At 49.3% G+C, this 24,393-nt stretch overlaps 1 protein-coding gene across 1 annotated transcript in view; it reads right to left on the bottom strand.

Moving 5' to 3' along the window:
- Positions 1-24,393, bottom strand: part of sspo (SCO-spondin) — a gene marked incomplete at its 5' end in the record, with an annotated part of 592,643 nt that overhangs the window by 335,140 nt on the left and 233,110 nt on the right. The window contains 2 exons of the mRNA XM_080183006.1: positions 4,258-4,354; positions 15,704-15,913. Coding sequence (XP_080039132.1) covers positions 4,258-4,354; positions 15,704-15,913 — 307 coding nt within the window. The remainder of the gene's footprint in view (positions 1-4,257; positions 4,355-15,703; positions 15,914-24,393) is intronic.

The following is a 24,393-nucleotide window of genomic DNA, read 5'->3' as shown; positions in this document are numbered from 1 at the left end:
TGTTCTATGTAATAGGAAGGGAACAGTCTTGCCTGGTGATTGTTGAGCGATGTTCATTCATCCGTTGTCGTAGCGTCTGCATGGTCTCCCCATCTCTTTAACCTGTGCTCAATGCTCCTTCCACCCACATTGTTGGTATCTTTAAGACTTGAACAGCAGGTTAGTTGTAAAGACTCACATTCTAATCAGTAATCTGTAAACTGTCTGTACTGTTAAATGCTCTGTCTGAGGCCAGAACTCTCCATTCACCTGACGAAGGGACAAACGCCAAAAGCTTGTGAGTTTACTATCAAATAAATCGGTTGGACTTGGACTTGGTGTTGTCAGATTTTTTACTGTGTTTACCCCAGTCCAACGCCAGCATCTCCACATTAATGGAAGAAGCTAGAGAGTGGTTGTGGAGGATTGCTTCTCTGAGTGGAGGCCTGTGACGAGTGGTGTGCCACAGGGATCGGTGTTGGGTCCATTGTTGTTTGTCATCTCTATCAATGATCTGGATGATAATGTGGTAAATTGGATCAGCAAATTTGCTGATGATACAAAGATTGGAGGTGTAGTGGACAGTGAGGAAGGTTTTCAAAGCTTGCAGAGGGATTTGGACCAACTAGAAAAACAGGCTGAAAAATGGCAAATGGAATTTAACACAGACAAGTGTGAGGTTTTGTACTTTGGAGGGACAAACCAAAGTAGAACGTACAGGGTAAATGGTAGGACTCTGAAGAGTGCAGTAGGACAGAGGGATCTGGGAATACAGGTACAGAATTCCCTAAAAGTGACGTCACAGGTGGATAGGGTCGTAAAGAGTGCTTTTGGTACATTGGCCTTTATAAATCGGAGTATTGAGTATAAAAGTTGGAGTGTTATGGTAAGGTTATATAAGGCATTGGTGAGGCTGAATTTAGAGTATTGTGTACAGTTTTGGTCACCTAGTTACAGGGAGGATGTAAATAAGGTTGAAAGAGTGCAGAGAAGGTTCACAAGGATGTTGCAAGGATTGTCAAATAGGAGGCAGAGAGTGGGGGTCAATGGGTGCTATTCGGATTGGCGGTTGGTGACTAGTGGAGTGCCTCAGGGGTCGGTGCTGGGGCCTCAGCTATTTACCATTTATATAGATGATCTGGAGGAGGGAACCGAGTGTATGGTGTCGAAATTTGCTGATGACACCAAGATTGGAGGAACGGCAAATTGTGCGGAGGGTGTGGAGAGTCTGCAGAAGGATCTAGATAGGCTGGGCGAATGGGTCAGGAATTGGCAAATGGAATTTAATGTTGGCAAGTGTGAGGTGGTCCACTTTGGTAGGAAGAATGGTAGGAAGGATTACTACTTATGTGGAGAAAAACTGCAGCAGGCGACAGTGCAGAGGGACCTCAGGGTCCTTGTGCATGAGTCGCAAAAACCCAGCTTGCAGGTGCAGCAGGTGGTCAGGAAGGCGAATGGGATGCTGGCCTTCATAGCGAGGGGGATTGAATATAAAAGTAGGGAGGTCTTGCTGCGGCTATATAGGGCATTGGTGAGGCCGCAGCTGGAGTACTGTGTGCAGTTTTGGGCGCCGTACTTACGCAGGGATATTTTGGCCTTGGAGGGAGTGCAGAGGAGGTTTACTAGGCTGATACCGGAGTTGAGGGAGTTGAGCTATGAGGAGAGGCTGAATAAACTAGGCTTGTACTCGTTAGAGTTTAGAAGAATGAGGGGAGATCTCATTGAGACGTATAAGATGATGAATGGGATAGATAGGATAGAGGTGGAAAGACTCTTCCCGCTCAGAAAGGACAGTAGGACTAGGGGGCACAGCCTCAAGATAAAGGGGGGGGGCGGTTTGGAACGGAGTTGAGGAAGAACTTCTTCACTCAAAGGGTGGTGAATCTCTGGAATTCTCTGCCCGTTGAAGTGGTGGAGGCTACCTCGCTAAATATTTTTAAGACGCGGGTTGATGGGTTTCTGATAAGAGAGGGGATTAAGAGTTATGGGGAGAGGGCGGGAATGTGGAACTGAGCCACGACAGATCAGCCATGATCTTATTGAATGGCGGGGCAGGCTCGAAGGGCTAGATGGCCTACTCCTGCTCCTATTTCTTATGTTCTTATGCCGGGACTTGAGAAGCTGAGTTACAGAGAGAGATTGAATAGGTTAGGACTTTATTCCCTGGAGCATAGAAGAATGAGGGGAGATTTGATAGAGGTGTATAAGATTTTGATGGGTATAGATAGAGTGAATGCAAGCAGGCTTTTTCCACTGAGGCTAGGGGAGAAAAAAACCAGAGGGCATGGGTTAAGGGTGAAAGGAGAAAAGTTTAAAGGGAATATTAAGGGGGACTTCTTCACACAGAGAGTGGTGGGAGTGTGGAATTAGCTGCCGGATAAAGTGGTAAATGTGGGGTCACTTTTAATATTTAAGAAAAACTTGGACGGGTTCATGGATGAGAGGGGTGTGGAGGGATATGGTCCAAGTGCAGGTCAGTGGGACGAGGCAGAAAATGGTTCAGCACAGACAAGAAGGGCCAAAAGGCCTGTTTCTGAGCTGTAATTTTCTATGGTTCTACAGAGAAGGGTCAGATCCTGCAGAGATGGGCTGAACACTTTGAAGCCATCCTCAACCGACTGTCATCTATTAACGATGAGGCAATAGACAGGATTCCCCAGGTCAATATGAACAGCGCCATGGATGACCCACCGATAGTAGCTGAAGTCACGAAAGCTGTCAGCCAGCTATCCAGTGGCAAAGCTCCAGGGGCATACCCGCAGAGATCTATAAAGCTGCTGGTCCTGTATTTATCGAGAAGCTCACCGAGTTGTTCCAGTCCTTTTGGAAGCAAGGATCCATTCCTCAGGAACTTAAAGATGCTTCCATCGTACACCTCTACAAGAGGAAGGGCAATCGGCAAGTATGCAACAACCACCGAGGAATCTCGCTGCTCTTCATCACAGGAAAAACCCTCGCAAGAGTCCTGCTAAATCGTCTGGTCACTCATCTGGAGCTGGGCCTCCTTCCAGAGTCACAGTGTGGCTTCCGCAAAGGTTGCGGGACTATTGACATGATTTTTGCTGCGCGTGAACTTCTGAAGTGTCAGGAGCAGAATCGCGAGCTCTACACAACCTTTGTTAACCTCGCGAAAGCCTTCGACACTGTCAGCTGACAAGGCCTGTGGAGGATCATGTCAAAGTTCGGCTGCCCCCCACAAATGCATTCAGATGGTACACCAGTTCCACGATGGCCAGAGTACTGGATGGTGGAGAATCCTCTGAGGCATTCCCAGTCACCAGTGGTGTCAAACAGGGCTGTGTGCTCGCACCCACACTGTTCAGCATGATGTTTACTGCCATGCTGAATGATGCCTTCCAGGACAGTGTTGCTGGAATCAGCCTCAAGTACAGAGTGGATGGGAAGCTTTTCAACCTGAGGAGATTTCAAGCTATTACCAAAATGAAAGAGACTGTTCTGAGAGATTTCCTCTTTGCCGATGACTGCGCCCTGAATACTGGCTCAGAGCCAGAGATGCAAATCAGCATAGACAAATTTTCCACAGCTTGGGCTGAACTCCCAGGGGGAGGGGCTGAGCCCCTCAGGGGAGGGGCTGAGCTCCCGGGAGGAGGGGAGGGGATGAGCTCCCGGGAGGAGGGGAGGGGCTGAGCTCCCGGGAGGAGGGGAGGGGCTGAGCTCCCAGGGGGAGGGGCTGAGCTCCCTGGGGGGAGGGAGGGGCTGAGCTCCCGGGGGGGAGGGAGGGGCTGAGCTCCTGGCAGGAGGGGAGGGGCTGAGCTCCCGGGAGGAGGGGAGGGGCTGAGCTCCTGGCAGGAGGGGAGGGGTTGAGCCCCCTGGGGGGGGAGGGGCTGAGCCCCCAGGGGGGGAGGGGCTGAGCCCCCCGGGGGGGGAGGGGCTGAGCCCCCGGGAGGAGGGGAGGGGCTGAGCCCCCGGGAGGAGGGGAGGGGCTGAGCCCCCGGGAGGAGGGGAGGGGCTGAGCCCCCGGGGGGGGAGGGGCTGAGCCCCCGGGGGGGAGGGGCTGAGCCCCGGGGGGGGAGGGGCTGAGCCCCCCCCGGGGGGGGGCTGAGCCCCCGGGGGAGGGGAGGGGCTGAGCCCCCGGGGGAGGGGAGGGGCTGAGCCCCCGGGGGAGGGGGGGGAGGGGCTGACCCAGGGGTTGGGGTCTCAGACAAGGGGCTGTGCCCCAGGCTGAGGTTCAGTACATTGCGAAGGGGCTGCAGTGTGGAGCACTCGATGATGTGAGGGAAGCAGTGGATCATTGGGAATATTGGGAAGGGCCCTCACCAATTGTCACAGTTGATCTTCACGCTCTCTCCTGCCTGGGTGTACACCCAGTCCTCAGCACCGGGATATAAACTCCAGCTGCTGTTCTCACTGGTACCTGCAAAAATAAATATTCACAATATCATTATGCAAAGTTGGTGCATTGGTTTCAATTTTCCAAAATTCACTCGCTAAAACTATAGGATGTGGAAGAGGAGGAGGCCATTCAGCCTATCAAGTCTGTTCTCCCATCCAATGAGATCATGACTCTTCAAAGCTCTTTGCTTCTTCCTTGAACAGAGGTCTGAACAACCCTCCCATCCAGCATCCCTCCCCTCCATCAGTCTGAACCATCCTCCCATCCAGCATCCCTCCCCTCCATCAGCCTGAACCATCCTCCCATCCAGCATCCCTCCCCTCCATCAGTCTGAACAACCCTCCCATCCGGCATCCCTCCCCTCCATCAGCCTGAACCATCCTCCCATCCAGCATCCCTCCCCTCCATCAGCCTGAACTATCCTCCCATCCAGCATCCCTCCCCTCCATCAGCCTGAACCATCCTCCCATCCAGCATCCCTCCCCTCCATCAGTCTGAACTGCTTCTCTCATTCAACGATTTCTGTTTAAATTCCTCTCACTTCTTCCAAATAAAAGGTGTGGCTATGGGCATCACACGGCTTCCAGTTATTGGAATATTCCCTGTTTCAGTCCGACTCCATCCCCTCCCACATCTCCTTTTCCAGCACATTGACAGCTATTTTGTGTTGCTTTACGCTCTCATCTGGACCTGGAAAAATTTATCAATTTTGTTTCCATTTGCGAGCCCCCCATCATAGAATCGACAGAACAAAGAACAGTACAGCACAGGAAACAGGCCCTTCAGCCCTCCAAACCCCCACCGACCATTGGTCCATAAGAACATAAGAACATGAACATAAGAAATAGGAGCAGGAGTAGGCCATCTAGCCCTTCGAGCCTGCCCCGCCATTCAATAAGATCATGACTGATCTGTCGTGGCTCAGTTCCACTTTCCCGCCCTCTCCCCATAACCCTTAATCCCTTCTCTTATCAAAAACCCATCAACCCGCTTCTTAAAAATATTTAGCGAGGCAGCCTCCACCACTTCAACGGGCAGAGAATTCCAGAGATTCACCACCCTTTGAGTGAAGAAGTTCCTCCTCAACTCCGTTCTAAACCGCCTCCCCTTTATCTTGAGGCTGTGCCCCCTAGTCCTACTGTCTTTTTTGAGCGGGAAGAGTCTCTCCACCTCTATCCTATCCATCCCATTCATCATCTTATACGTCTCAATGAGATCTCCCCTCATTCTTCTAAACTCTAACGAGTACAAGCCTAGTTTATTCAGCCTCTCCTCATAGCTCAATCCCCTCAACTCCGGTATCAGCCTAGTAAACCTCCTCTGCACTCCCTCCAGGGCCAAAATATCCTTGCGCAGGTGCGGCGCCCAAAACTGCACACAGTACTCCAGCTGCGGCCTCACCAATGCCCTATACAGCTGCAGCAAGACCTCCCTACTTTTATATTCAATCCCCCTCGCTATGAAGGCCAGCATCCCATTCGCCTTCCTGACCACCTGCTGCACCTGCAACCAACTAGACTATTCGTTTGTATCCCTCCATTCCCAGTCTGTTCGTGTGGCTATCCAGATAAGTCTTAAACGATCCCAGCGTGTCCGCCTCCGCCACCCTACTTGGCAGCGCATTCCAGGCCCCCACCACCCTCTGTGTAAAATACGTCCCTCTGATATCTGTGTTGAACCTCGCCCCCCTCACCTTGAACCTGCGACCCCTCATGATCGTCACCTCTGACCTGGGAAGAAGTTTCCCACTGTTCACCCTATCTGTACCCTCATAATTTTACACACCTCTATTAGGTCTCCCCTCATTCTCCGTCTTTCCAGGGAGAACAACCCCAGTTTACCCAATCTCTCCTCGTAGTATTTTAGTCCTTCAGCCCAAACTGGTCCATGCTGACCAAAATGGCCATCTAAGTTAACCCCATTCGCCTGCATTTGGCCCAGATCCCTCTAAACCTTTCCTACCCATGTTTCCGTCTAAATGCCTTTTAAATGTTGTCAATGTCCCTGCCCCAAACACTCCCACTAAGAAGTCTCACATCACCAGGTTAAAGTTTATTTGGCAGCACGAGTCTCAAGCTCCTTCATCAGCTCTTCACTCATCTGATATGGGTAATAAGAACATAAGAACATAAGAAATAGGAGCAGGAGTAGGCCATCTAGCCCTTCGAGCCTGCCCCGCCATTCAATAAGATCATGGCTGATCTGTTGTGGCTCAGTTCCACTTTCCCGCCCTCTCCCCATAACCCTTAATCCCCTCTCTTATCAAGAACCCATCAACCCGCTTCTTAAAAATATTTAGCGAGGCAGCCTCCACCACTTCAACGGGCAGAGAATTCCAGAGATTCACCACCCTTTGAGTGAAGAAGTTCCTCCTCAACTCCGTTCTAAACCGCCTCCCCTTTATCTTGAGGCTGTGCCCCCTAGTCCTACTGTCTTTTTTGAGCGGGAAGAGTCTCTCCACCTCTATCCTATCCATCCCATTCATCATCTTATACGTCTCAATGAGATCTCCTCTCATTCTTCTAAACTCTAACGAGTACAAGCCTAGTTTATTCAGCCTCTCCTCATAGCTCAATCCCCTCAACTCCGGTATCAGCCTAGTAAACCTCCTCTGCACTCCCTCCAGGGCCAAAATATCCTTGCGCAGGTGCGGCGCCCAAAACTGCACACAGTACTCCAGCTGCGGCCTCACCAATGCCCTATACAGCTGCAGCAAGACCTCCCTACTTTTATATTCAATCCCCCTCGCTATGAAGGCCAGCATCCCATTCGCCTTCCTGACCACCTGCTGCACCTGCAAGCTGGGTTTTTGCGACTCATGCACAAGGACCCCGAGGTCCCTCTGCACCGTCGCCTGCTGCAGTTTTTCGCCCCGTAAGTAATAGTCCTTCCTACCATTCTTCCTACCAAAGTGGACCACCTCACACTTGCCAACATTAAATTCCATTTGCCATTTCCTGGCCCATTCGCCCAGCCTATCTAGATCCTTCTGCAGACTCTCCACACCCTCCGCACAATTTGCCTTTCCCCCAATCTTGGTGTCATCAGCAAATTTCGACACCCTGCACTCGGTTCCCTCCTCCAGATCATCTATATAAATGGTAAATAGCTGAGGCCCCAGCACCGACCCCTGGGGCACCCCACTAGTCACCAACCGCCAATCCGAATAGCACCCATTGACCCCCACTCTCTGCCTCCTATTTGACAACCAATCCTCTATCCACGCTAACACCCTACCCCCAACTCCATGTCCCCTGACCTTCTGCAATAACCTCTTGTGAGGTACCTTGTCAAACGCCTTCTGAAAATCCAGAAAGACCACATCCACCGGCTCTCCTCTATCCACTGCCCTAGACACATCCTCATAGAACTCCAGTAAATTTGTCAGACACGACTTCCCTTTAATGAAACCGTGTTGCGTCCGCCCTATCAAGCAATTCCCTTCAAGATACCTCGCAATTTCCTCCTTAATGACGGATTCTAACATTTTACCTACCACAGACGTTAAACTAACCGGCCTATAATTCCCCGCCTTTTGCCTGGCACCCTTCTTAAACAACGGCGTAACATTAGCCTTTTTCCAATCTTCCGGCACTTCCCCAGAATCCAGCGACGTCTGGAAAATAACCACCAAGGCATCCACTATCACCTCCGCCATTTCTTTCAGAACCCTCGGATGCATTCCATCCGGTCCTGGGGATTTGTCCACAATCAGCCCCTCCAGTCTGTCGAGCACCACCTCTCTAGTAACAGTAATGTCATTAAGACCCTCCATTCCTACCACCTTTCCATCGCTAACACCCGGCAAATTATTCACGTCCTCCTCCGTGAAGACAGAAACAAAAAAGTTATTCAAGACCTTAGCCATATCCCCATCCCCTACCACTAGGTCCCCTTTCTCATCCTCTAAAGGACCAACATTCACCCTAGCCAGCCTCTTCCTTTTTATATATTTATAAAAACTCTTGCTATCCTTTTTTATATTAAGTGCTAGCCCAGCCTCATAGCTTCTCCTACCCTCCTTTATCAACTTCTTTGTCAATCTTTGTTGACATTTAAACCTTTCCCAATCCTCTTCTCGCCCACTACTCTTAGCTACTCTAAATTCCTCCGCTTTTAATTTAACACTTTCCTTCACCTCCTATTGGAATAGTTTAGGTCAGAGGGTCATTAGATTGGTTCCACTGGTCGGCGCAACATCGAGGGCCGAAGGGCCTGTACTGCATTGTAATGTTCTACTTTTTACTGTGCTTACCCCAGTCCAACACCAGCATCTCATTGTTCTCCGGAGCATTGAACCTGGTGGCTGTGGCTGTGGTGAGTGACTGATTTAAAGTGAAAACCGCTTTTTTCCTGTACTTCCGGTTCTCGGGGCTTGTTAGAGTGTAGTTTACTTCCGTACCGGAAGTTAGGCCAGGGGATAGTCGTTAAGGGGGAGCGGGGGGTATAAAAAAGGGGTAGCAGTATAGAACGGGCAGCGTCGGGAGCGGGCAGCGGAGTGAGTGGGAACTGAGTGAGAAGGGCTTTGGCTTGCTGGGCTTAGGCGAGTGCAGGCTTGGAGTAGGTGAGTGACAGATTTCTACCTTTGGGCACTTACAGGAGGTTGGGACATGGTAGGGAATATAGGGAGGAATGTAAGTTGCGTCCGGTGCCACATGTGGGAGTTCTTGGTGGTGTCACGTGTCCGCAAGGTCCACATCTGCAGTAAATGTTTAGAACTGCAGCGATTGAGGGCCCGGGTCAGGCAACTCGAGGGGCGACTGGAAGATGCGTTTCTAGTTAGGGAGAATGAGGAGATAATGGCTGGGAAACATGAGCAGGAGGAGGTCTCAAGGGCTGAAGAGAAGGGAGGATGGACGACTGTTAGGAGGGGAAAGAGGAAGAAGAAGAGTAGTCAGGGTCCCCCGGCCTCCCTGGAGGCCCCCCAAGGTTCGTCGGCAGGGGCACAGAAAAATAGGAAGGAAGGGGAGACTGATTTAGAGGGACGGAAGGGAGCTGGTAAGGTGATAGTGGTAGGGGATGGGAGGGTCCGAGGGATTGATAGGAGGTTCTGTGGGCAAGGGCGCGACTCCAGGATGGTGGTCTGCCTCCCTGGAGCAGGGGTAAAGGATATAATGGAAAGGGTAGAGGGAATTTTGAAAGGGGAGGGGACCCAGGCAGAGGTCATAGTACACGTAGGGGAGGGGGATATAGGAAGGAGGAGTAGGGGAGAGGTCCGTAGGCAATTTAGGGAGTTGGGGGCCAAACTAAAGAGCAGGACCTCTAGGGTGGCACTGTCTGGGTTGCTGCCCAGTACGAGCAGGGCTAAGAATGACGAGATCATGCAGTTGAATGCATGGTTGAGGGACTGGTGTAGGGTAGAGGGGTTTACTTATGTAGATCACTGGGAGGTGTTTAGGAGAGAAGGGCAACTGTACAGGAGGGGTGGGGAGGATTTGAACGGGAGGGGGACTAGTGTCTTAGCAGGGAGGTTAGCTGGGGTGTTCAGGAATGATTTAAACTAATAGGGAGGGGGGGTGGGGAGGTGGCTGAGAGAGAGACGGGTGAAAGGAAAATTATAAGGGAGAAGGTGGTTCCGAGGGACATTTGTGGGTTGAACTGTGTCTGTTTCAATGCTAGGAGTGTGGCAGGGAAAACGGATGAGCTTAGGGCCTTGATGTTTGTGAGGCAGTTGGATGTGGTGGCTGTAACGGAGACGTGGTTACGGGAAGGGCAGGACTGGCAGCTGAATGTTCCTGGGTACAGGTGTTTTAGGTGTGACAGAGGAGGGTTGAAGAGAGGTGGAGGGGTGGCACTGTTAGTCAAGGAAAACATCACAGTGGTGCAGAGGGAGGGCGATATGGAAGAGATAGGGATTGAGTCGCTGTGGGTGGAGTTGAGGAATAAAAAGGGAGAGATCACACTGCTAGGGGTGTACTATAGGCCACCCAACAGCCCAAAGTCAGTGGAGGAGGGAATTTGCAGGGGCATTTTGGACAGGTGCAGGAAGAATAGAGTGGTTGTAGTGGGTGATTTTAATTTTCCCGGAGTGAATTGGAGGGGGCCTAGAGCTGGGGGTACGGAGGGAGAGGAGTTTGTGAAATGTGTTATGGAAGGGTCGCTAGAACAGTATGTAACTTGCCCGACTAGGGGAGGGGCTATACTGGATTTAGTGTTGGGAAACGAGCCAGGGCAGGTGGGTGAGGTAGAGGTAGGCGAACATGTGGCAAACAGTGACCACAAGTCCGTCTACTTTAGGATAAAAATGGAAAGGGACGAGTGCCGTCCAAGCGGGAGTGTGCTGAACTGGGGAAAGGCGAGCTATGGTAGGATTAGGAGGGAGCTGCAGCAAACTGACTGGGAGGGACTGTTAGCTGGCAAGTCCACGGTTGGCAAGTGGGAGGCTTTTAGGGACAAAATGAAATGGTTGCAGGGGAGGTTTGTTCCGGTTAAGCGAAAGGATGGGAAAGGTAGGATTAGAGAGCCGTGGATTACGGGGGATATTGAAGACTTGGTTAGGAAGAAGAGGGAGGCGTATGTTAGGTCAAAACAAATGGGTACGGAGTGTGCGCTGGAGGAATATAGAGAGAGTAGGAGGGAGCTAAAAAGGGGAATTAGAAGGGCGAAGAGAGGGCATGAGATGGCTTTGGCCGGTAGGATTAAGGATAATCCTAAGGCATTTTATTCCTATATTAGAGGCAAGAGAGTAGTTAGAGGGAAAATTGGTCCTCTTAGGGACAAGAGTGGAGAGTTGTGTATTGAGTCGGAGGGAATGGGGGAGCTCCTGAATGAATACTTTGTGTCGGTATTCACGAAGGAGAGGGGTTCGGAATCGTGCGGTCTCTTGGAGGGAGCGGAGGTGCAGTTGCAGGGTATAGTTATTACGAGAGAGGAAGTGCTAGGGCTTTTAGGTAGCGTAAGGACGGATAAAGCTCCGGGGCCTGATGGTATTTATCCCAGGCTGCTTAGGGAGGCGAAAGATGAAATTGCTGGGCCTCTGGCGCACATCTTTGTCTCTTCTTTGGACACAGGTGAGGTCCCAGAAGACTGGAGGGTAGCAAATGTGGTCCCGTTGTTCAAAAAAGGTAGTAGGGATAACCCTGGGAATTATAGGCCGGTGAGTTTGACGTCGGTGGTAGGGAAGTTAATGGAAAAATTACTTAGGGGTAGGATGTATGAGCATTTGGAGCGTTGCGATCTGATTAGGGATACGCAACATGGCTTTGTTAGAGGGAGGTCTTGCCTTACGAATCTGGTGGAATTCTTTGAGGAGGTGACAAAAACGGTTGACGATGGGAGAGCCGTTGATGTCATCTATATGGATTTCAGTAAGGTGTTTGACAAAGTCCCTCATGGTAGGCTGGTAGAAAAGGTTAAGGCGCATGGGATACGAGGCCAGGTAGCTAGGTGGATTGAGAACTGATTGGGAAATAGGAGACAGAGGGTAGTTGTGGAGGGTACCTTGTCGGGCTGGAGGCCAGTGACCAGTGGTGTGCCGCAGGGCTCGGTACTGGGACCTCTCCTCTTTGTAGTCTACATAAATGACTTAGAAGAGGGAGTAGGTGGTGTGATCAGCAAGTTTGCTGATGACACCAAGATGGCAGGGTTGGCGGGTACAGAACTGGATTGTCAGGTGATACAACAGGATATAGATAGGTTGGTGCAGTGGGCAGATAGGTGGCAGATGGCATTTAATCCTGACAAATGCGAGGTGATGCATTTTGGAAGGAATAATGCAGAGAGGAGCTATGTGATAAAAGGTAGGCCGATTAGGAGTATAGACGTACAGAGAGACCTGGGAGTGCAGGTCCACAAATCCATGAAGGTTGCGTCACAAGTGGAGAACATTGTTAGGAAGGCTTATGGGATGTTAGCCTTTATAGGAAGGGGCTTAGAGTATAAAAGCTGCCGTCTAATGCTTCAGTTATACAGAACGTTGGTTAGACCGCATTTGGAGTACTGCGTCCAGTTCTGGTCACCTTATTACCGGAAGGACGTGGAATCTCTGGAAAGGGTGCAGAGGAGGTTTACCAGGATGTTGCCTGGCATGGGGGGACTGGGTTACGAGGAGAGACTGAAGAGACTGGGGCTATTCTCCTTGGAAAGAAGGAGATTGAGAGGGGACATGATAGAGGTATATAAGATACTGAAGGGAATAGATAGAGTTAATAGTGAGAGACTGCTCCCTAGACTGGGTACGAACACAAGAGGTCATCACTTAACGGTGAGGGGGGGGAGGTATAATTTGGAGGTAAGAGGAAGGTTCTTTACACAGAGAGTTGTGGGGGTCTGGAATGCGCTACCGAGTAGGGTGGTGGAGGCAGGCACGTTAGACTCGTTTAAGATGCAGTTAGATAGGCACATGAGTGAAACGAGAATGCAGGGATATGGTAGGGGCTATTAAATAGGGTTAAACCTCGGGAGACACCGGAAGGGCAGGCTGTATGATTAATATGTTTTGTCTTTATTCCACAGGTGGAGGTCCACCTCGTGTCAAGCGAGGGGCATGCACACGGTGGGTTGTGCGTGGGCTGCTCTTGGAAGTTCCGGGAGTGGCCTAGTACTTCGTGTCGGTGTGTGTGCTTGATCCTGGACCGATAGACGGGCTCCACAACAGCTCAGTGACTAGCACTGCTAGCTGTGCAGATACATGGATTTGGGCCTGTGTCTGTGGGAGTTTGCGCATTCTCCCTATGGTTGCGTGGGTTTCCTCTGGGCGCTCCGGTTTCCTCCCACACCCCAAAGATGTGCTCTTAGGCTAATTGGTTTCCACCAAATTGACACTATTTCTTCCCTGAATCTGACTGAGTAGGGTCCCATTCGTAGACATGCAGGGTAGAATAGGTGTAGGGCGATGCGGCGGCGTGGGCTCGTTGGGCCGAAGGGCCTGTTTCCCGTGCTGGGTTGTTCTTTGTTCTTTGTTCTTTGTATCTCCACATCATGTCAACCACTTCCCCCAGCAGCTCACTCCACATAGGTACGGCAAGATACAGACCAGTCAGAGACTTGGGCGGAGAAATGGCGGATGAAGTTTACTCTGGACAACTGTGAGATAATGCATTTTGGAAGGTCCAATGCATGTAGGAATTATACAGTAAATGGTAGAACCCTTAAGAATATTGGCAGGCAGAGGGATCTGGGCGTACATGTCCACCAATCACTGAAAGTGGCAACACAGGTAGATAAAGGTAGTCAAGAAGGCATACGGCATGCTGACTTTCATCGGCCGGGGCATTGAATGTAAAAATTGGTAAGTCATGTTACAGCTTTATAGAACCTTAGTTAGATTGCATTTGGAATATAATGTTCAATTCTGGTCACCACACTACCAGAAGGATGTGGAGGCTTTGGAGAGGGTACAGAAAAGATTTACCAGGATGTTGCCTGGTATGGAGGGCATTAGCTATGAGGAGAGGTTGGAGAAACTTGGTTTGTTCTCACTGGAGCGACGGAGATTAAGGGGAGACCTGATAGAAATCTACAAGATTATGAGAGGCTTGGACAGAGTGGATAGTCAGAAGCTTTTTCCTGGGGGAGAGAAGTCCAGTATTCAGGAACATAGGTTTAAGGTGTGTGGGGAAATGTTGAGAGGAGATGTGTGAGGCAAGTTTTTTTACACAGAGGGTGGTGAATGTCTGGAACGCGCTGCCTGGGGAGGGGGTGAGAGCACGTAAGTTAGTGGCATTTAAGGGGCAATTAGACGAATACGTGACGAGGACGGGAATGGAGGATACGGACTCCGCAAGTGCATACCGTTTTAGTTCAGGCAGACATCACGGTCAGTGCAGGCTTGGGGGGCCGAACGGCCTGTTCCTGAGCTGTAATTTACTTTGTTATTTGTACCACCCTCTGTGTAAAAATATTGATCCTCAGGCTCCCATTAATTCTTTCCCCTCTTAACTTAAACCTCTGCCCTCTCGTTCTCGATTCCCCAACCCTGGAAAAAAGACTGACTGCATTCACTCTATCCATGCCTATTTTATACATCTGTATAAGATCATCCCCTCAGTCTCCCGCGCTCCAAAGAAAAAAGTCCTAGCCTGTCCAATCTCTCCCTATAACTCAGTCTCTTGAGTCCTGGCAGCATCCTTGTAAATCTCTTCTGCACTCTCTCCAGTTTAATAACATCTTTCCAATAGCAAGGTGACCAAAACTGAACACAATACTCCAGGTACAGCCTCACCAACATCCTGCAACATAACTTCCCAATTTCTATATTCAACGCCCTGACTGATGAAAGTCAAAAGCTTCTTCACTGTCCTATCTAGCTGTGACTCCACCTTTAGAGAACCGTGCGCCTGGACTCCAAGATCATGATAGGTTGAGGGAGCTCGGTCTCTTCTCCCTGGAGAGACGGAGGTTGAGAGGCGACCTGATAGAGGTTTATAAAATGTTGAGAGGAATAGATTGGGTGGATTCTTGGAGGCTATTTCCCAGGGCTGAAATGGTCGCTACGAGAGGACACAGGTTTAAGGTGCTGGGGAGCAGGTACAGAGGAGACGTTAGGGGTAAGTTTTTCACTCAGAGGGTGGTGAGTGAGTGGAATGGGCTGCCGTCAGTGGTGGTGGAGGCGAACTCGCTGGGGTCTTTTAAAAGACTTCTGGATGAGTATATGGGATTTAATGGGATTGAGGGTTATAGATAGTTCTATGGCCTGGTAGGTATGGATATGATCAGCGCAACATGCGGCCAAAGGGTCTGTTTGTGCTGTAGTGTTCTATGTTCTATCCCTCTGTTCCACGATACTTCCTCAGGTCCCACCATTCACTGTGAAATTCCTACCTTGATTTGATTTTCCAAAATGCAACACCTCAGACTTATCTGTATTGAACTCCATTTACCATTTCTCGGCCCACTTCCCCAGCTGATCAAGATCCTGCTGCAATTTTTGATCATTTTCCTCACTGTCTACAATCCCACCTATTTTAGTGTCACTTGTAAACTTACTGATCATGCCTTGTACATTCTCATTGTTGATATAGATAGAAGTTTATAAAATGTTGAGTGGAATAGATAGGGTGGATTCTCAGAGGCTATTTCCCTGGGTTGAAATGGTCGCTATGAGAGGACACAGATTGAAGGTGCGGGGAGGAAAGTACAGAAGTGATGTTAGGGGTAAGTTTTTCAGTCAGAGGGTGGTGAGTGAATGGAATCGGCTGCCGTCAGTGGTGGTGGAGGCGAACTCGCTGGGGTCTTTTAAAAGACTTCTGGATGAGTATATGGGGTTTAATGGGATTGGGGGTTATAGATAGGTCTATAGATTGTTAGGTATAGATGTGATCGGCGCAACTCATGGGCCGAAGGGCCTGTTTGTGCTGTAGTGTTCTATGTTCTATGGTCTAATGAGGAGAAAGGCATTGTTGACCATGTTGTGATCTCGTTGTCATTTACCTCGAGATTTGCAGTGACACTCATCCCAGGAAACACATGATCCGTTCAGGAGAAGCAAGTCAGCTGGACAGCCACAGGATGGTCGGCACTTCAAACTGGAATCAGGATAGCGAAGGTCATCATCCAGGCAGAGCACATCTGGAGAGAGATCGTCACACGAACGGGGACACGAGCGTCCACAGGGCAGGAAGATCTGATCTCCAGAACAATCTGTTAATGCAGAGCAATCACCACGAGTAAATCTGGATCAGAACCACATTCCCAAATCCTTGCAGTTAGGCTCCCATTCCCACAACCTTAACCACATTCCAACCACATTGAAACCCCATTCCAAAAAACCCATCACTAAACTAAACTGAAGGATCTGGAGAGAGTCCAGGGAAAGAGCAGTGTGATAAGGGGCCAGTGAGGGATCCTGGGAAGGATTAATAAAGAATCAGAATATAATACTAATGGTGGGACTCTTGGCAGTGTGGAAGTTCAGAAGGATCTTGGAGTCCAGGTCCATAGGACTCTCAAATTGGCCTCGCAGGTAGAGGATGTGGTCAAGAAGGCATATGGTGTACTGGCCTTCATTAATCGAGGGATTGAGTTTAGGAGTCGGGAGGTAATGCTGCAACTTTATAAGACCCTTGTCAGACCCCACTTGGCGTACTGTGCTCAGTTCTGGTCGCCTCACTATAGGAAGGATGTGGAAGCTATTGAGAGGGTGCAGAGGAGATTTACAAGGATGTTGCCCGGATTGGGAGGCATGCCTTATGAAGATAGGTTGAGGGAGCTAGGTCTCTTCTCCCTGGAGAGACAAAGGATGAGGGGTGACCTGATAGAGGTTTATAAGATGTTGAGAGATATTGATCAAGTGGATACTCAGAGGCTTTTTCCCAGGGCTGAAATGGCTGGCACAAGAGGGCACAGGTTTAAGGTGCTGGGGTCTAGGTACAGAGGAGATGTCAGGGGTAAGATTTTCCACTCAGAGGGCGGTGGGTGAGTGGAATCAGCTGCTGGCAACAGTGATGGAGGTGGATTCGATAGGGTTTTTTAAGAGATTTTTAGATAAGTATGTGGAACTTGGTAAGATAGAGGGTTAGAGATAAGCCTAGTAATCTCTAAAGTAGGGACATGTTCAGCACAACTTTGTGGGCCGAAGGGCCTGTATTGTGCTGTAGTTTTTCTATGTTTCTAATGTGGTAGGGATTCTGAGAGGGGCCAATATGAGAGGAATCCAGAGGCCAGCCAAATTACCCTTGAGACCTGGTCTGAAAAGTGGCAGATAGAATTTAACCCAGACAAATGTAAGGTGATGTTATTATTGGTCTATTGCAGAAGGAAAGTATACCGTAAATGTTTGACCCAGTAGAAATATTAGCACAGAGGGATCTAGGTGTGCAGATCCACAGGTCCCTGAAGGTGGCAACTCAGATGGACAAGGTGGTTAAGAAGGCGTTTGGCATGCTGGCCTTCATCGGCCGGGGTGTTGAGAATAGGAATTGGAAAATCATATTGCAGCTGTATGAGAACATAAGAACATAAGAAATAGGAGCAGGAGTAGGCCATCTAGCCCTTCGAGCCTGCCCCGCCATTCAATAAGATCATGGCTGATCTGTTGTGGCTCGTTCCACATTCCCGCCCTCTCCCCATAACCCTTAATCCCCTCGCTTATCAAAAACCCATCAACCCGCGTCTTAAAAATATTTAGCGAGGCAGCCTCCACCACCTCAACGTACAGAGAATTCCAGAGATTCACCACCCTTTGAGTGAAGAAGTTCTTCCTCAACTCCGTTCTAAACCGCCCCCTCTTTATCTTGAGGCTGTGCCCTCTAGTCCTACTGTCCTTTCTGAGCGGGAAGAGTCTCTCCACCTCTATCCTATCCATCCCATTCATCATCTTATACGTCTCAATGAGATCTCCCCTCATTCTTCTAAACTCTAACGAGTACAAGCCTAGTTTATTCAGCCTCTCCTCATAGCTCAACCCCCTCAACTCCAGTATCAGCCTAGTAAACCTCCTCTGCACTCCCTCCAAGGCCAAAATATCCTTGCGTAAGTACGGCGCCCAAAACTGCACACAGTACTCCAGCTGCGGCCTCACCAATGCCCTATACAGCCGCAGCAAGACCTCCCTACTTTTATATTCAATCCCCCTCGCTATGAAGGCCAGCATCCCATTCGCCTTCCTGACCACCTGCTGCACCTGCAGGCTCGGTTTTTGAGACTCATGCGCAAGGACCCCGAGGTCGCTCTGCACCGTCGCCTGCTGCAGTTTTCGCTACGTAAGAAATAGTCCTTCCTACCATTATTCCTACCAAAGTGGACCACCTCGCACTTGCCAACATTAAAATTCCATTTGCCATTTCCTGGCCCATTCGCCCAGCCTATCTAGATCCTTCTGCAGACTCTCCACACCCTCCGCGCAATTTGCCGTTCCCCCAATCTTGGTGTCATCAGCAAATTTCGACACCATACACTTGGTTCCCTCCTCCAGATCATCTATATAAATGGTAAATAGCTGAGGCCCCAGCACCGACCCCTGGGGCACTCCACTAGTCACCAAACGCCAACCCGAATAGCACCCATTAAACCCCACTCTCTGCCTCCTATTTGACAACCAATCCTCTATCCACGCTAACACCCTACCCCCAACTCCATGCCCCCTTACCTTCTGCAATAACCTCTTGTGAGGTACCTTGTCAAAGGCCTTCTGAAAATCAAGAAACACCACATCCACCGGCTCTCCTCTATCCACCGCTCTAGACACATCCTCATAGAACTCCAGTAAATTTGTCAGACACGACTTCCCCTTAACGAAACCGTGCTGTGTCTGCTCTATCCAGCAATTCCCCTCAAGATGCCTCGCTATTTCCTCCTTGATGACGGATTCTAACATTTTACCTACAACAGACATTAAACTAACCGGCCTATAATTCCCTGCCTTTTGCCTGGCACCCTTCTTAAACAACGGCGTAACATTAGCCGTTTTCCAATCTTCCGGCACTTCCCCGGAATCCAGCGACGTTTGGAAAATAACCAGCAAGGCATCCACTATCACCGCCATTTCTTTCAGGACCCTTGGATGCATTCCATCCGGTCCTGGGGACTTGTCCACAATCAGTCCCTCCAGTCTGTCGAGCACCACCTCTCTATTAACAACAATGTCATTGAGACCCTCCAGTCCTACCACCTTTCCATCGCTAACACCCAGCAAATTATTCACGTCTTCCTCCGCGAAGACCGAAACAAAAAAGTTATTCAAGACCTCAGCCATTTCCCCATCCCCTACCACTAAGTGCCCCCTCTCATCCTCTAAGGGTCCAACGTTCACCCTAGCCAGCCTCTTCCTTTTTATATATTTATAAAAACTCTTGCTATCCTTTTTTATATTAAGTGGGAACTTGTGCATGGAGTCAGAAGAGATAGGTGAGACGTTGAATGAATACTTTTCTTCATTGTTCACTAAGGAGAGGGGCCATGTTTTTGAGGATGAGAGTGTGATACAGCCTGATAGGTTGGAGGAGGTAGATGTTCTGAGGGAAGATGTAGTAGCAATTTTGAAAAACCTGAGGGTGGATAAGTCCCCTGGGCCAGATGGGATACATCCTAGGATACTTTGGGAGGCAAGAGATGAGATTGCGGAGCTTTTAGCTTTGATCTTTGGGTCCTCACTGTCCATGGGGATTGTCATGATGTGGATGTGCTGGCGGACTAGGGTAATCACAGTAAAAAGTCTGACAACACCAGGTTTTAGTCCAACCGATTTATTTGATAGTAAACTCACTAGCTTTCGAGGGGACTCCCTCTTCGTCAGGTGAATGGAGAGTTCTGGCCTCGGACAGAGCATATAAAGCACAGACAGTTTAGAGATTACTGATTAGAATGCGAATCTTTACACCTAAACTGCTGTTCAAGTCCTAAAGTGGCCGACAATGTGTGTGGAAGGAGCACTGATCACAGGTTAAAGAGATGTGTATTGTCTCCAGACAGTACAGTGAGTGAGGTTTTGCAAACCCAGGCAAGTCACGGGGGCTACAGGTAGTGTGACATGAACCCAAGATCCCGGTTGAGACCGTCCTCATGTGTGTGGAACTTGGCTATCAGTCTCGGCTCAGCGACTCTGCGCTGTCGTGTGTCGTGACACGCGTCCTCTGTTTGAATAGAGGGGAGTACGGTAGGATGAGAGAAGAATTGGCGAATGTGGACTGGGGGAGCGCGTTGGAGGGAGGGTCTGTTGAGGAGCAGTGGAGGATCTTTAAGGAGATCTTTCTTGGTGCTCAGCGGAAATTTATTCCGATGGTCAAAAAGGATAGTAGGAAGAGAGGTAATAAGCCGTGGATAACGAAGGAGGTGAAGGGAAGTGTTAAATTAAAAGCGGAGGAATTTAGAGTAGCTAAGAGTAGTGGGCGAGAAGAGGATTGGGAGAGGTTTAAATGTCAACAAAGATTGACAAAGAAGTTGATAAAGAAGGGTAGGAGAAACTATGAAGCTGGGCTAGCGCTTAATATAAAAAAGGATAGCAAGAGTTTTTATTAATATATAAAAAGGAAGAGGCTGGCTAGGGTGAATGTTGGTCCTTTAGAGGATGAGAAAGGGGACCTAGTGGTAGGGGATGAGGATATGGCTAAGGTATTGAATAACTTTTTTGTTTCTGTCTTCACGGAGGAGGACGTGAATAATTTGCCGGGTGTTAGCGATGGAAAGGTGGTAGGACTGGACGGTCTTAATGACATTACTGTTACTAGAGAGGTGGTGCTCGACAGACTGGAGGGGCTGATTGTGGACAAGTCCCCAGGACCGGATGGAATGCATCCGAGGGTTCTGAAAGAAATGGCGGAGGTGATAGTGGATGCCTTGGTGGTTATTTTCCAGACGTCGCTGGATTCTGGGGAAGTGCCGGATGATTGGAAAGCGGCTAATGTTACGCCGTTGTTTAAGAAGGGTGCCAGGCAAAAGGCGGGGAATTATAGGCCGGTTAGTTTAACGTCTGTGGTGGGTAAAATGTTAGAATCTGTCATTAAGGAGGAAATTGCGAGGCATCTTGAAGGCAATTGCTTGGTAGAGCAGATGCAGCACGGTTTCATTAAAGGGAAGTCGTGTCTGACAAATTTACTGGAGTTCTATGAGGATGTGTCTAGGGCGGTGGATAGAGGAGAGCCGGTGGATGTGGTCTTTCTAGATTTTCAGAAGGCGTTTGACAAAGTACCTCACAAGAGGTTATTGCAGAAGGTCGAGGGACATGGAGTTGGGGGTAGGGTGTTAGCGTGGATAGAGGATTGGTTGTCAAATAGGAGGCAGAGAGTGGGGGTCAACGGGTGCTATTCGGATTGGCGGATGGTGACTAGTGGAGTGCCCCAGGGGTCGGTGCTGGGGCCTCAGCTTTTTACCATTTATGTAGATGATCTGGAGGAGGGAACCGAGTGTAGGGTGTCGAAATTTGCTGATGACACCAAGATTGGGGGAAAGGCAAATTGTGCGGAGGGTGTGGAGAGTCTGCAGAAGGATCTAGATAGGCTGGGCGAATGGGCCAGGAAATGGCAAATGGAATTTAATGTTGGCAAGTGTGAGGTGGTCCACTTTGGTAGGAAGAATGGTAGGAAGGACTATTACTTACGGGGCGAAAAACTGCAGCAGGCGACGGTGCAGAGGGACCTCGGGGTCCTTGTGCATGAGTCGCAAAAACCCAGCTTGCAGGTGCAGCAGGTGGTCAGGAAGGCGAATGGGATGCTGGCCTTCATAGCGAAGGGGATTGAATATAAAAGTAGGGAGGTCTTGCTGCAGCTGTATAGGGCATTGGTGAGGCCGCAGCTGGAGTACTGTGTGCAGTTTTGGGCGCCGCACCTGCGCAAAGATATTTTGGCCTTGGAGGGAGTGCAGAGGAGGTTTACTAGGCTGATACCGGAGTTGAGGGGGTTGAGCTATGAGGAGAGGCTGAATAAACTGGGCTTGTACTCTTTAGAGTTTAGAAGAATGAGGGGAGATCTCATTGAGACGTATAAGATGATGAATGGGATGGATAGGATAAAGGTGGAGAGACTCTTCCCGCTCAAAAAAGACAGTAGGACTAGGGGGCACAGCCTCAAGATAAAAGGGGGGCGGTTTAGAACGGAGTTGAGGAGGAACTTCTTCACTCAAAGGGTGGTGAATCTCTGGAATTCTCTGCCCATTGAAGTGGTGGAGGCTGCCTCGCTAAATATTTTTAAGACGCGGGTTGATGGGTTTTTGATAAGAGAGGGGATTAAGGGTTATGGGGAGAGGGCGGGAAAGTGGAACTGAGCCACGACAGATCAGCCATGATCTTATTGAATGACGGGGCAGGCTCGAAGGGCTAGATGGCCTACTCCTGCTCCTATTTCTTATGTTCTTATGTTCTTATGTGAAGGCCGCCTTGGAGAACGCTTACCCGCTTGGAGAACGCATTCAGCCTCTGACCTTCGGGTAAGCGTTCTCCAAGGCGGCCTTCATGACACACGACAGCGCAGAGTCGCTGAGCAGAGACTGATAGCCAAGTTCCGCACACGAGGACGGTCTCAACAGGGATCTTGGGTTCATGTCGCACTATCTGTAACCCCCGTGACTTGCCTGGGTTTGCAAAACCTCACTTACTGTACTGTCTGGAGACAACACACATCTCTATAACCTGTGATCAGTGCTCCTTTCACACACATTATCAGCCACTTTAGGACTTGAACAGCAGGTTAGGTGGAAAGATTCGCATTCTAATCAGTAATCTCTAAACTGTCTGTGCTTTATATGCTCTGTCCGAGGCCAGAACTCTCCATTCACCTGACAAAGAGGGAGTCCCCTCGAAAGCTTGTGAGTTTACTATCAAATAAATCGGTTGGACTAAAACCTGGTTTTGTCAGACTTTTCACGGGGATTGTGCCAGAGGACTGGAGAGTGGCAAATGTTGTTCCTCTCTTCAAGAGAGGAAATAGGAATGACCCTGGTAATTATAGGCTGGTTAGTCTTACTTTGGTTGTTGGTAAGTTAATGGAAAAGGTCCTGAGAGATAGGATTTATGGCCATTTGGAAAGATGCAGTTTAATCTGGGATACTCAGCACGGATTTGTGAGGGGTAAGTCCTGCCTCACAAATTTGATTGAATTCTTTGAGGAGGTAACTAAGTGTGTAGATGAAGGTAGAGCAGTTGATGTCGTATACATAAATTTTAGTAAGGTGTTTGATAAGATTCCCCATGGTAGGCTGATGAAGAAAGTAAGGAGGTGTGGGATAGAAGGAAATTTGGCCGATTGGATAAGTAACTGGCTGTCTCATAGAAGACAGAGAGTGGTGGTGGAGGGAAAATTTTCAGACTGGAGGCCAGTTACCAGCGGTGTATCACAGGGGTCGGTGCTGGGTCCTCTGCTATTTGTGACTTTTATCAATGACTTGGAAGAGGGGACTGAAGGGTGGGTTAGTAAATTTGCTGATGACACCAAGATTGGTGGGGTAGTGGATGAGGTGGAGGGCTCTTGTAGGCTGCAAAGAGACATTGATAGGATGCAGAGCTGGGCCGAAAAGTGGCAGATGGAGTTTAACCCTGATAAGTGCGAGATGATTCATTTTGGTAGGAAAAACTTGAATGCGGATTACAGGGTCAACGGCAGGGTTCTGAGGAATGTGAAGGAACACAGAGATCTTGGGGTTCATATCCACAGATCTCTGAAGATTGCCACTCAAGTGGATAGAGCTGTGAAGATGCCCTATATTGTGTTAGTGTTTATTAACAGGGGGTTTGAGTTTAAGAGCCGTGGGGTTATGCTGCAACAATACAGGACCTTGGTAAGACCACATTTGGAATATTGCGTGCAGTTCTGATCACCTCACAGATTATCATAGAACTCTACAGTGCAGAAAGAGGACCTTTGGCCCATCGAGTCTGTACCGAACACAACCGGAATGGGAATGATGAAGGAGTACAACAGACAAATAACGTTGACAGACCAAAGACCAATAACCCTACAGGGCATTTGGAAAACAACAGTGGACAAGGAAATCACAGCAGTGACTCTGAACAGACGTATGATGGTGATGGAGACAAACAAAAGAAGCAACTTGGAAATCCACATGTGGAGCTACAATTTTCAAATGCCAATGCTAAGTTATACTGTCAGATTTATTATGCTGAAGAATTCCACAAAATGCGAGAAGTGATTTTGGCAAGCAATAAAGACGATTTCATCCAATCTCTGTCTCACTGTGTGCCATGGCAAGCCCGAGGAGGCAAATCACGAGCTGCTTTAATCCCACCCAGGCCCTACCCCCATATCCCAACATATTTACCCACTAATCCCTCTAACCTATGCTTCCCTGGACACTAAGGGGCAATTTCTTAACATGGCCAATCAACCTAACCCCCACATCTTTGGACTGTGGCAGGAAACCGGAGCACCTGGAGGATATAAGAAGGATGTGGAAGCATTGGAGAGAGTGCAGAGGAGATGCCTGGGTGCTGCCTGGTTTGGAGGTTAGGTCTTATGAGGAAAGGTTGAGGGAGCTGGGGCTTTTCTCTTTAGAGTGGAGAAGGATGAGAGGTGACTTAATAGAGGTTTATAAGATGATGAGGGGGATAGATAGAGTGGACGTGCAGAGACTATTTCCTCGGGTGGATGTAGCTGTTACTAGGGGGCATAACTATAAGGTTCATGGTGGGAGATATAGGAGGGATGTCCAAGGTAGATTCTTTACTCAGAGAGTGG

The sequence above is a fragment of the Carcharhinus amblyrhynchos genome, unplaced genomic scaffold (assembly GCF_965287045.1).
Source record: "Carcharhinus amblyrhynchos unplaced genomic scaffold, sCarAmb.v2.hapA chromosome_114, whole genome shotgun sequence".
Lineage (NCBI taxonomy): Eukaryota > Metazoa > Chordata > Chondrichthyes > Carcharhiniformes > Carcharhinidae > Carcharhinus > Carcharhinus amblyrhynchos.
The sequence above is the reverse complement of the archived record's forward strand: the minus strand, read 5'-3'. Positions and strand labels throughout refer to the sequence as shown.